Below are 11,747 nucleotides of genomic sequence, written 5' to 3' on the forward strand. Positions count from 1 at the left end.
AAATTTACTTTTTTTAAGTCACATTTATAAAATACCCTAACAAAAAAATTGTAATTAATTCAATTTAATTTTATTATTTTATGATATATTTTTTCTAATCTACTTTATAATTTCTATATTTTTAAATTTTAATTTTAATTTTTTTCCACTTTTATCTTTTTTATATTCTATTAGTATTTTTTTTTTTATTTAAAAAATACTTAAAATTTATATTTAAATTTATTTAGTTATTTACAATAAAATTTTTAATTTCATTTACAATTATAATTCTTATTTCTTAAAATTAAAAATTATAAACTTTGTTATTCAATTTCAATTATAATTTCTATTTTTTTCAATTCTTTATGTTTTTATAAAATTTTTAACCCTCTTCTTAAAAATTTTTTGAATCTTTTTAAAATAAATTAATTTTAATTTCCGAAAGTAATTTGAAATAATATTTTCATTTCTTTCATATTTCTTTCTCTTTTTTTTATTTTCTATGATAATTTTTTTTTATTAATTTTTTAAATTAATTACAAATTAAAATCTTTATATTTTATATTTCAATCCAAATTAATTTTTTAATTTATTTACTAATTCCAAAGTTTAAAAAAAAAAATTTTCTATTTTCCCACGATTTTTTTCGGGGGGAAAATTGAAAAACGCCATTTTGAATGGTGTTTTTAAAAACGCCATTCAAAATGGCGTTTTTAAAGACGCCATTCCAAATGGCGTTTTTTTATTTTTTTTTTATTTTCGGACGATGCCAGCGTGGAAATAGGGGCTGACGTGGAAGGGAAAAAACGCCATTCAAAATGGTGTTTTTCTCTTTTGCATTAGTTTGGTAAATAAGTTTCGTTTTGATATATTTTGGTAAAAAAATTTTTTTTCGTATTATTTGAGAAAAAAACTCTCGAAGAAGAACTGGCTAGTCAAATGATAAATTAAATATTCTTCGTATCGCAATGAGGATGTCGGTACGAGCCTTAGGCATTTTTGATATATATATATATTTTATTTATTTATTATTTTTTTTTTCCTCCTCAATCATAATATAAACTACCATGTTATCCAGGCTCTCTTTTCCAGTTCGGTCACCTCTGCTCCTATAAAACATCTTGCTGTTCTTGCACCTAACTCCAGTCCAAATTCATACCCTTCACATGGATCGCTGACGGTGTACCGCATTCACACTTTCACGGCCTAAGATGTACCTGCAACCACCGGCCTACCACCCTATTCCCCAGTCTCTTGCTTTTATAAACCAATCAACCATCCATCCATTCAACCGAGACACGGAGAGAGTCACCGAGTCTGGGACCGGGTGCAGTGGGGGAGCTCTCCTTCCGCTGATGAACGTCTCCTAGCGGCAGTCGAAACCAACGGCAGTGATCCGTCGGAGAAGCCTGCGATCCCGCTCTCACGTCCGTCGATCCATCCCTCCCCTACCGATCTCTCTCTTCTCCGTCCCTTTCTCTCCTCCCACTTTAACCCTTCGAGGTAAGTCTCCGATCCATACCCCCACCCAGTGTTTTTATATTAAAAGAAGCCCGCCCGCGCTCTTCCCTGCTCTCTCTCTAGTCCCAATGGAGCTAGGTTTAGGGTTTGGGTCTCACGAGCGGCGAGGGTTGTGGTCTAGGGTCCCATGGCGGAGTCCGGCGCTCCGGGGACGCCGGAGAGCGGGCATTCCGGCGAGCACGGTGGGCCTCCGGGAGGCGGGGGCGGTGGCGGCGCGAGGGAGCAGGATCGGTTCCTTCCGATCGCCAACATCGGGAGGATCATGAGGAAGGCGATACCGGAGAACGGCAAGATCGCCAAGGACGCTAAGGAGTCCGTCCAGGAATGCGTCTCCGAGTTCATCAGCTTCATCACCAGCGAGTCGGTGCCGTTCTTCCCCGCTCTCCTCGTCTCTTTCTGTGATCTGTTTCTGTTGGTTATGAATTCTCGGGTTTTGGGGCAGGGCGAGTGATAAGTGCCAGAGGGAGAAGAGGAAGACGATCAATGGAGATGATCTGCTGTGGGCGATGGGGACGCTGGGCTTTGAGGATTACGTGGAGCCACTCAAGCTCTATCTGCAGCTCTATAGAGAGGTGATCTTCCTTCTCTTCTTTCTCTGAATTTCTGTACCCGTGAGTTGGTTATATTGGTCGGTTGGACTTACGCATGGCTTAATTCTTTTCCTTGAATCTAATCCTGTTGGGGCATGCGCGCACTTTTGTTGGTGCTGAAGATGGAGGTATTTCCTTTTGCCGTCATTTATCTTATCTATTTCTTCTCTATTTTATCCCCTCTCTTTGTACGGAATTAGCTTCTGTCAGGGAAATTAATCGGTTTGGTTTTGTTCTTTTATGTCTATTGAATCTGTGAAATTTTAAAGGGGGACAGCAGGGGTTCACGTTCTGCAGATCAATCTGGAAAGAAAGATGGTGCAATTAATGGGGATCCTGGGGCTTCGGTAGGTGGGTCGCTGCTTTCCTCCCTCTCTGTGGTTGTTTTTCCTTTTTACTTTTAGGTTAACTGAGAAAGGTCTAGAGTTAATGCTCATGTTGTAGTTACACTTCTTCATTGCTACGGGGATTGGTACTGTGACTGTTGCGAAGTTATACTTACCACTTTGGAACCTGTTTTGCTCTGCTTTGGTACAATACTTGAGCATATATTTTGAGAATGCATTTCTGGGATTATATGTTTTTGCTCTGTAATACTCTACATACAGGTAACTGGAGTACTGCATTGCATTATTGCTTGCTAAATATGAAATTCCATGTTTCACTGTATTGCATGTTATGCTTTCCTTGAGTGTTAATATTGAATGCATAGCCTTGGATTATTATTTGAACAGGTCTTTAGGGTTTCACTAGATATGCAGAAGACTAATTCTAAATTCTAAGAAACCTTTATTATGATCTTGTAAGTGTCATAGTTATTATTCTTTAGATAATCCATAGAACTTGAATTTGTAGTATTCTGTGACATGCTGCAATTGGATTTTGCATTACTGTTAGATGAGAGTGTTCATATTTTGATCATGATGATTTTACAGCCATTTTATCTTAATTTGTGATGCCATAATGGGATGTTTGTACATTTCCACAACCTGTTATTGATACAGAAATCAAAACCTGAAATAGCTCGTTGACTTGCCATTGATATTTATGGCTTAATTCTCGAAGGTAGTGTTTGGTTACGGAATAGATTTTGGATGAATGAGAAAAAGTTATCCAAATAAGTATGGAGTGTATTTTTGTACATGCATGCATCTAGCTGGAATCTTATTGAAAATGGAAGCATATGGATCGATTAGGATCTATATGAAATTTTTAGCCAATGCTCATTCTATATGTGGTCCCTGATTTGTTGGAATAAGGTTTTCCTATTTGGTTGGATGGACGAATGAGGAAAAGTTATCCGGATAAGTATGGAGTATGTTTCAGTACATGCATGCTTTTAGCTGGAATCTTATTGAAAATGGGAGCATATGGATTGTTTTGGATCAATATGAAATTTTTATTCCATGCTCATTATATATTTTTTCCTTGATCTATAATATAAGACCATTTGGTGGAATAAGTTTTTTGTGTGTTTGGTTGGATGGGTAAGTTTGGAGGTTATTCTATTATGATATTGTTTGGTTGAAGGAAGAATTTGAGGGGATAATTGTTTTTTTTTTTTTTTTTGGTTAGGACAAAACTGCCCTTACACCATTTGTGAAAAATGGTCAAGCATAACGAGGTGAGATTGAATGTGGGTGCAACAACCGCCAACCATGCCCCCTCGCCTGTGCCTCATGAATTTGTAGAATATAGTTTGGTCACAATTGCCCATATATTGTTTATGTAGAAATGGTTGTATGGATGTATATTGCCATGTGGCAGTATTGTGATGCCTACCGTACACACTCCAATTCATCCACTGCATGATGTTTGGGCCTAGGGACTTATTTTTGGGGGGGACAAAGTTGGCCTGCACTTTTTATGCCAAAAATGGCTACATAGGAGTATTGCCTTGGGGAGATATAGCCAGTCTTGCAAACACCTTCCAGCCACCCCCTTTCTCTTGGATTGGCCACATATGACCATATGGTTGCCCGGCTTTGATAATATTGCCATCAGCTCTCACTTGTATAAAAGTGACTATTTAAGCATTGGATTCTTTCTAGCTAGGATGAGGTAATGTTGATAACAGCATGCTGAAATTTTGGCGAGCACATGTAGACATACATATGCTATCAACCTGCAAAGTATCATGTAACAGAAACTATGATCATGTGAAAAAACTGATCGTATCACGTATACATGTGAGTATAAAGGAAGATATAATAAAGTATAGACCATCCACCCTAGGTACTATGATGGGAACCTTGCAAACTATCTATATAGTATTTGACTTGTGGGGTACACCTGTAACTCAACACAACGTTTCTAATAAAGTAGTATAAATAGCTAGGTCATCATGCAAGAAGCTGGAAGATAAGAAGAACCATGCCAAGCAGGAAGACACGGACCATCATATGTATAATGCGGTGTGTAACAGGAGGACAGGTGCAATGTCATGATAAGTGCAGGAGGTGGACTACCACAAATTGGCTTTTCTAGGGAGTGGTGATGCCAAACATGATGGTGTGATAAGCATGAGTGGCTTCCTCGAGTGTTTGAATTTCGCACATAGAGCATACCAATGGCCACTGACCTGCCGCTAACACTGGGGCCACATCTTTTATATCCTCCAAACATGGCCGATGAGCACCACATGGTGTCCTCTTTGGAGTGCACTGGTTGGTTCCTTGTCATAAACAGTTAATATTGTAACAAAGAAGACATGCACGATGAAAGAAAAAAAAGAGCAATACAGGAATGGTGGCTGGTTGAACAGCATATCGCCTGACTGCTCAGCCCCTCCCATGTCTCTAGACAAATGCTCTGGCGTGCTTGTATGTGCCTACCGAGATGTCACGGTCCTCAAGATCACTAACATCTTCATCCAGGAGTGGTGGGTTAAACCTCATTTTGAAGTACCTATTTTTGCCCTGGTGGCAACGAATGAAGCTATGCATGACAAAACAGGTTATAACAATATCACATTACATCCTTAACTTGTAGGGTGCGGTCATCTCAAATATCTTAAACTGGTGCTTAAATATTCCAAATGACTTCTCTAGGACATTTTATAGTGGTGCATGTTGGTTGTTGAAGCAGTTCACAGGGAACCTGTGTTGACTGGTTCCCAACTCTAGGGTACTCGTTAATGTGATACTTAAAGTTGCAACAGGGAGTTAGGAACTTGTCGATGTTTGCATACCCTGCATTAACCAGGTAAACTTTCCCTGCACATATGATGCAATAAAACTTGTTTAAGACATACTTCACATATGATTCAAGTGCAAGTCTTGCTCATTAAGCTGTGGCTTAAGTAACCTTCAAGTACCACAAATCCTTGATTTATCAAGGCCTGTCATGAGACCCTCATTTTAGCACATTTCTCACAACCCATGGCAACATATAAGAATGTATGATCTAATGAGCAGGATGCTATGATGTTGTGTGAGGTTCAGCCTTCTCTGTTCAGATAACCTGGTCAGAGGTCAGGATGTGGTTACCATCGGTGCATCCTATGCAGTTCTGCAAGGGGGGAATGTACAGCAGTTTAATATTGTGAATCAAAGCAGTTCTCATCATTTTTTGGCACATGATTTACCTTGAAGGCAGGGTAGAAGTTTGGGTTGTCATGGATGCGAGTGTGCTAAGGCACATTGCTGTTTGGGGGACTATATACTCATACTAGAGATGCTTTATAGCCTTCAGCACATGGTTGAAGTGGTAACCGATTGTCTCTCCAGAGTGCTGGAAGGTCTCAATGAGCACCAGATTCATGAACTAGTGATCTATGCTGAAAGGAAGATGGCTAGCTGCTCGTAAGCAGTGACATGCTTCCTATCGGTTATCCAGCCTCTGGACACAAATTTGTCACATAGTGCATAGAATATAATGGTGGTCATCCTAAAATAGTTGTATCCACAATGTGGATGATCATTAAGGATGTCCTATATGAGCATGTCCCATGAACAGCCTCATTCAACATGGCAACCTCTCAAAATGTGCTGGCATGACAGGGACAGGGAATAACAATTCAAAAGTCACATCCCATAGTCAGTTGTCATCTCCATCCCTGCACCATGTGTCTATGATGGTTGACAAGAAATCCATATCCATCCCAGGACAACAAAGCTTCTGGTTAATAGTCAAACAATAACAGATAAATAGATGATTAATCCACAAATAGAATGAACATTGGCAAATAATATAATAACTTATGGAAGTATTCTAGAAATAGTAATCCAATAAGCATAAATATATCAACATGCTGCAGTGCCACATGTCCATCAGAAATAGCAGTAGCCCATATTGGCTACAACGAAATAAGGGCTGTCACATGAGTGCAAACTACAATAATAGAAGGATGTTCCAACATATATGTAGTGGCAACATCAGAAAACTCGGAGCACATATGAAGGTGTATCGTGCTATCAATTTGTTGCCCTAGGGTGGAATCACTACAGGCCATACAACTGCTCTTCTTGTCCTCAGATATCTAGAACAAGATCTGCTCAACATCAGTTGGGAGTGGATCCAAGGTCCTGCGAATCCTCTTTGTGCAGTCCCCAATGGATGGTTTCTAGTTCTCCACTTCAATTCTTCCAGTTCCAACTTCTGTCTATCAGCTTCTGCAAGACTGTTCAAGTAGGCTGGATGGATCATTTGCCCCTTCTTGCACGGGTTACATCAGAGTCAGTGCCCTAGGATGCCTTTTTCCCTGATGTACTGCTCCTTGCCACACTGTAAGCTGATATCCTTTGACTGTGGATATGACTAGGTGTACGTGTCACCAATTTGCATAATAGAATTTTGATTTAATGTACGGACTTCATGGAATCTTGATTTGCCCTTGGGTTGCTTATCATTTGCTTTATCGAGCTTATTAAAAATGCCGCCACAGTTAATTTTGCTTTGGATTCATGAGAATTTCAATGGTTGAGATGGAATGTTTATGCCTAGATAGTGCCCACTTTCTAGATGGCAAATTATCCAGTGTCTGCTAATCTTTGGCTGGTGCATTGATCTCTAGGATAGGGTATGCCAAGATTGGAAAATGGCCAGACCTGATAAGAATGATAATTTAAGGTCCATTTGAAGGTGTCTGGAAGGAAAATGCTAGCAAAAGAGGGTAACTATCTGGTTAAGGTTTAAAAGGACATTGTCTTTCTCTAGTTAGGTTAGAATGCTGCTTAGGCCCGAAGACCTCTGAAACATTCTTTTGGATCTATGCATGTATCATAAGGGATTATAAAATTTTAGAGAAGCATCATTGATCACTAGGTCATATGTGTATGTTGGATATGTAATAGTAGGGACTTCGCCTTCAATTTTTTTGTCAACTTACATATTCTGCACTTTGGAAGATTCCTCCATAAAAGGGAACAGTTGCTCTAAGGTTAACATGGGAACCTATATGGAGTTGGAATTCACATTGCTGAGAGGGTGGAAGATCTTGAGGAAGGATGACATCAGCTGGAACTGTAGCCCATAATGATGGCAAACTGCTTAGTGTCCCCAATACCTAGGAGCATTGACTATTAGCAAGTAACCATATATATTAAGGTTAGCAAATAATCCGATATATTAAAACTAGCAAGAAACCCAATATACTAAAAGTAACAAGTATTTTGGTTCAATATATTAAAATGGTAGGCTTTCAGAAACCCTGTCTGCTTATTTGAGTACTGTCCATAATTGGAGAGGGGTGTCTATCATATAACCAAGCAACCAAAAGACAAGCAGTTTGTTCTTAACTACTGTAAGACATACTTGCACATAGGCAATCTGTCTCCTCTTTCACTTAAATTGACATTTTATTTTCAACCCTAGGGCTGATCACATTTAAGTTATGGTCAATTGTTTCCTCAAATTATAACGTCCACAAAAATCTTCTTTGACTAATCCTGTTATTTGAGTTCTCACTGGACTCCTGACCCTTAAAGCTGTCAAAACAGATCCTAAGGCACCACTTTCTGTTTGATTCCTTAAACACTCAAGGCCATCTAAGCGACATGCCTGGTCGGGTTTCGGTCGTTATATCATAGCAACCTCATAAAGGATAAGCTTATTGCTTCTAACTTGTTATCTCCTGCCATACTTTCATATGTGATACAATTTGGCATGCCATGCAGGTTCATGGGCTAAAGAAGCTGTGCTTAAAAGAAATTTTTGTACTCTTAGGGCCTATTTCAGAAACCCAGCAGAATTGGGCTGGATTTTCCTATAGGAATTGGGCCTGTTAGCCTGCCGAGTGTGTTGTTTCTAAAGTTCCGTCCTAGTTTCGACCTAAGTCCCATCTATGGGCTTGTTGGACTGCAAGATGAAAAAAACACCTATGGAGGTCCATAGGACTTTTTTTCCCCCTCATAGGATTTGGGCTGGAGAGGGATTAGGTTGATATGGGTCTTAAATAGACCGTGTAATGCATGATCCTATGGGAAATCCAGCGCAGTTTAATGCATGATCCTATGGGAAATCCAGCACAATCCCACTGGATTTCCAAAACAGGCCCTTAATGGTTGCTTTTGGATGCACTGTTCTGGTGATCTTATAGCTATTGCCAAATACTTGTCTTTTATATATGGTATTTGTTGACCATTGAATTTGATCCATGTTGGATGAAGATCATCCAACCATGACACGTTGTACCAGTGGATGGTAACAAAATCTTTGGTAGGTACCATAATATTTGTTGTGGTATATGAAATAATAGAATGAAGAATGAGAACTTCAGATAAAAACTTTTACCTAAAAACTATGGATTATAAAAAAAAAAAATCACATAAAGGATACCAGGGATTTTGTGTCTGTCCTTTGATTTGTATGCAAAACAATTCTAATTTTCTAGTCTGCTGCATCCCTAAATAAATTCGAATTTTGATGTTCTGTTTCAGTGAGGTATATCCGAGACCGGTATTGTTGACTGTAACTAAAAAGTTGTGGCTGATGATTCTGCAAAAGTTTTGAAATTACACGTATTCAACTTCTGATTGTCATTGCTTCTAGGATTAACTTGCTTCATAGTGTTACCTTGAGCAAATTCCCTTGGGCCTCTGATGAGATTCATTGCACATGTGATCTCTACTATATTCCTAAAAGGTCTGAGACTATGGCCTGTGACCCCACTATGTTGTTTAAGTTGGTTGTGCCTTGTCTGCAGCTTGAAACTTAAAGTTACTTCTATCTTATTTTTTTCTTTTGCCTCTGTACCCATGGTTTCTTAGTCCAAATAACTTCATTTTGTTTCGATCATCTTTATTCTCAGCTACAGACTCTTTTAGGGTCCCCTTATTCTGCATATCTTGATTTTGTTTTAGATTCCTTCTCTCTTTCAATGCATACATTGTTGATCCAAAGATCAAATCTCCTTAATCAGTTGACATATGGTTGACAGCCGGTTGAAAAAATGTCAATAACTAGGAAATGGATCCAAATTTGATATGTGCATTGATTAGGATGTTCCCTGACTTGGGAATGATATGGAGGGGGCCCTAAATAGGAATACTTGGTGAATGATGATTCATAAAGCTGGGCCAAATAGTGGGGAAAAGGCTGTATAATGGTTGTGGTTAGGGGCGTACCTTCAGCTGACACAATAGCTATAAGGATCTAAGATCACCTGGCATGAACACTTAAACATAAGCTTGAGAAATATCTTCCCACTCCTTGAGAATGGAAGATATCACTGTTAAAACCCAGATATTGCATCTAAATATTTTGGGTATTATTATTGTGTCCAAAATATGTGCGATGGAAATTCATGACCCACTTAGTTTTCCAGTTCTTGAGCAGTGTTCTTGCGAGCTAAGTATTTGCTAATGGAGGTATGTCTTGAACTAGCCCTTCACCTCTTTTTTTTGTGCATTTACTTTAGGTCTTGCAGTACTTTATTCATACAGAAGCTCTTCTTATGTGACATCTGTGATGAAATGGTACCTGTCTTGTCATGCTGCTATTTAGGTTTCTACTCCCATTGGGGTAAGGCTCAGGTGCACCCTTATATAAATCAGTTACGTGAAAATTCTTTTTACTTTGCCAATCTTTTGTGCATTTACTTTAGGTCTTGCAGTACTTTATTCATACAGAAGCTCTTCTTCTGTGACATCTGTGATGAAATGGTACCCGTCTTGTCATGCTGCTATTTAGGTTTCTCCTCCCATTAGGGTAAAGCTCAGGTGCACCCTTTTATAAATCAGCTGCTTCAAAATTCTTTTTACTTTGCCAATCTCCCTTGCTGGTGTGCTGGTTTATAATTTAATTGACTGATCATTCAGATCTCATTACTTCTCGCATGTGCATTTACTTTCATTTTTTCTCATAGCATAATCTTGATGTATACCTCAGTCTTTACCTCCTAAAGACATTTAACAATTATTTAATTTTAAGTTTTTTTACTATAGACTGGAGATGACAATTGATCATTGTTTTCTTTTGTTGCAGTGTAAAGCTATTTAGCATTGGATTTGCTGGATGCAGGGGAATGATAGTTCATTATGCTGTTCCATACATGTTTCCGGCACTAAGGATAGTTTATTGATTCTAGCTGCTGCTTATACTTCTCTCTAGTTTCCTGTTTTATCTTACCTGGTCATCTTAATGGTGACTTGTCAGTGTCTGGTCCCAGCTGGTTTCCTGGCTGTGGTCTGATGGGTTTTAATATCAGCGTACAACTTGATCTTAACTTTGTTAGTTCCAAAACCTTTGGATAAGGGTGGGTGGGGTGAGGCTAACTGACTTATCTTCTCCACCGTTCTCATCTGACCAAATTTCTCAGAGCAGACTGTTATGACAACTGGAGCTTAGATTTCACAATTTCCTGGAAGAATTGAAGCCACAGTTGTGCTGAATGATAAATGTTATTGCAGTATACGTCCAAGAGTGATTTGGATTTTCTAGAATGTCATTAGAATTCTGCAAATGTCTATTATTACGGTCTAAATTACTATTGGATGCAGATTTTCTGATTCAGTGCCTAGTTTCTTTTCATTTAGCAGGGAAACAAACTAATCAGAACATCAGAATGAAGACAGCAAGAGTTTCCGCTGCAATTAAGTTTTCAAACTCATTTTGGGATTTGCTGCTTTGCTTTTATGGTAAATCTTTTGCTGCAGGAGTTCAGTGACAAATGCTAGAACAAGAAAGGTGCTTAAATTTAGGTCTAGCAGCTATTTGTTTTTCCAAGCATGGTTTACGTTGAAATTTTTCAGTTCGCAGTTTATGAAAGTCACTTGCCTGTGTATGTATGAATTTGAGCTGAAAATGGATTGAATGCAGATCAGATATCAGTATATTTCTATTTCTTTCCAAATCCAAATGCAGAAATGGATATTATTTGGATGAAAAATTCATATCCATATGTGGTTTAGGCTGATACGGATACAAATAGGGATGCTGAAAGTATGCTTCTGTGGCCAGAAAACTGAAGTTACTATTGAGTAGAAGGTGTACATAAAGCCATTAACATGCTAATATGATTATTTATTTCTTGTAAAAGTTTATGTATGCTATACAAGATTAAATATAATTACAAACAAAATTGAATATTATCCGTATCCATATTTATATTCATTTTTTTTTTATGGATACGGATAGGGAGATAAGTTTGGATATGAAAATAGCGGTGTTACCGTGTCTGCTTTTGCTCTTATTTTGAGCTTATAGGTTGCCTATTGA

The 11,747-nt window shown here is 38.4% G+C and overlaps 1 protein-coding gene across 1 annotated transcript; it reads left to right on the plus strand.

Moving 5' to 3' along the window:
* Window positions 1-1,261: 1,261 nt before the first annotated feature.
* Window positions 1,262-11,373, plus strand: LOC105047587 (nuclear transcription factor Y subunit B-4). The gene is made up of 6 exons (XM_010926576.4): window positions 1,262-1,482; window positions 1,622-1,860; window positions 1,943-2,072; window positions 2,213-2,218; window positions 2,360-2,437; window positions 10,515-11,373. The coding sequence occupies exons 2-6, from the start codon at window positions 1,628-1,630 to the stop codon at window positions 10,527-10,529; spliced, it is 462 nt and encodes a 153-aa protein (XP_010924878.1). The 5' UTR covers window positions 1,262-1,482; window positions 1,622-1,627; the 3' UTR covers window positions 10,530-11,373.
* The last annotated feature ends 374 nt before the right edge of the window (window positions 11,374-11,747 follow it).

The sequence above is a fragment of the Elaeis guineensis genome, chromosome 6 (assembly GCF_000442705.2).
Source record: "Elaeis guineensis isolate ETL-2024a chromosome 6, EG11, whole genome shotgun sequence".
In the NCBI taxonomy this organism is placed as follows: Eukaryota; Viridiplantae; Streptophyta; class Magnoliopsida; order Arecales; family Arecaceae; genus Elaeis; species Elaeis guineensis.

Bases quoted from the DNA above. Each gene is read 5' to 3' on its own strand.
- LOC105047587 (XM_010926576.4), top strand. From the start codon at position 1,628: ATGGCGGAGTCCGGCGCTCCGGGGACGCCGGAGAGCGGGCATTCCGGC. The intron at 1,861-1,942 runs GTCGGTGCCGTT...GTTTTGGGGCAG, and splicing joins ATCAGCTTCATCACCAGCGA to GGCGAGTGATAAGTGCCAGA.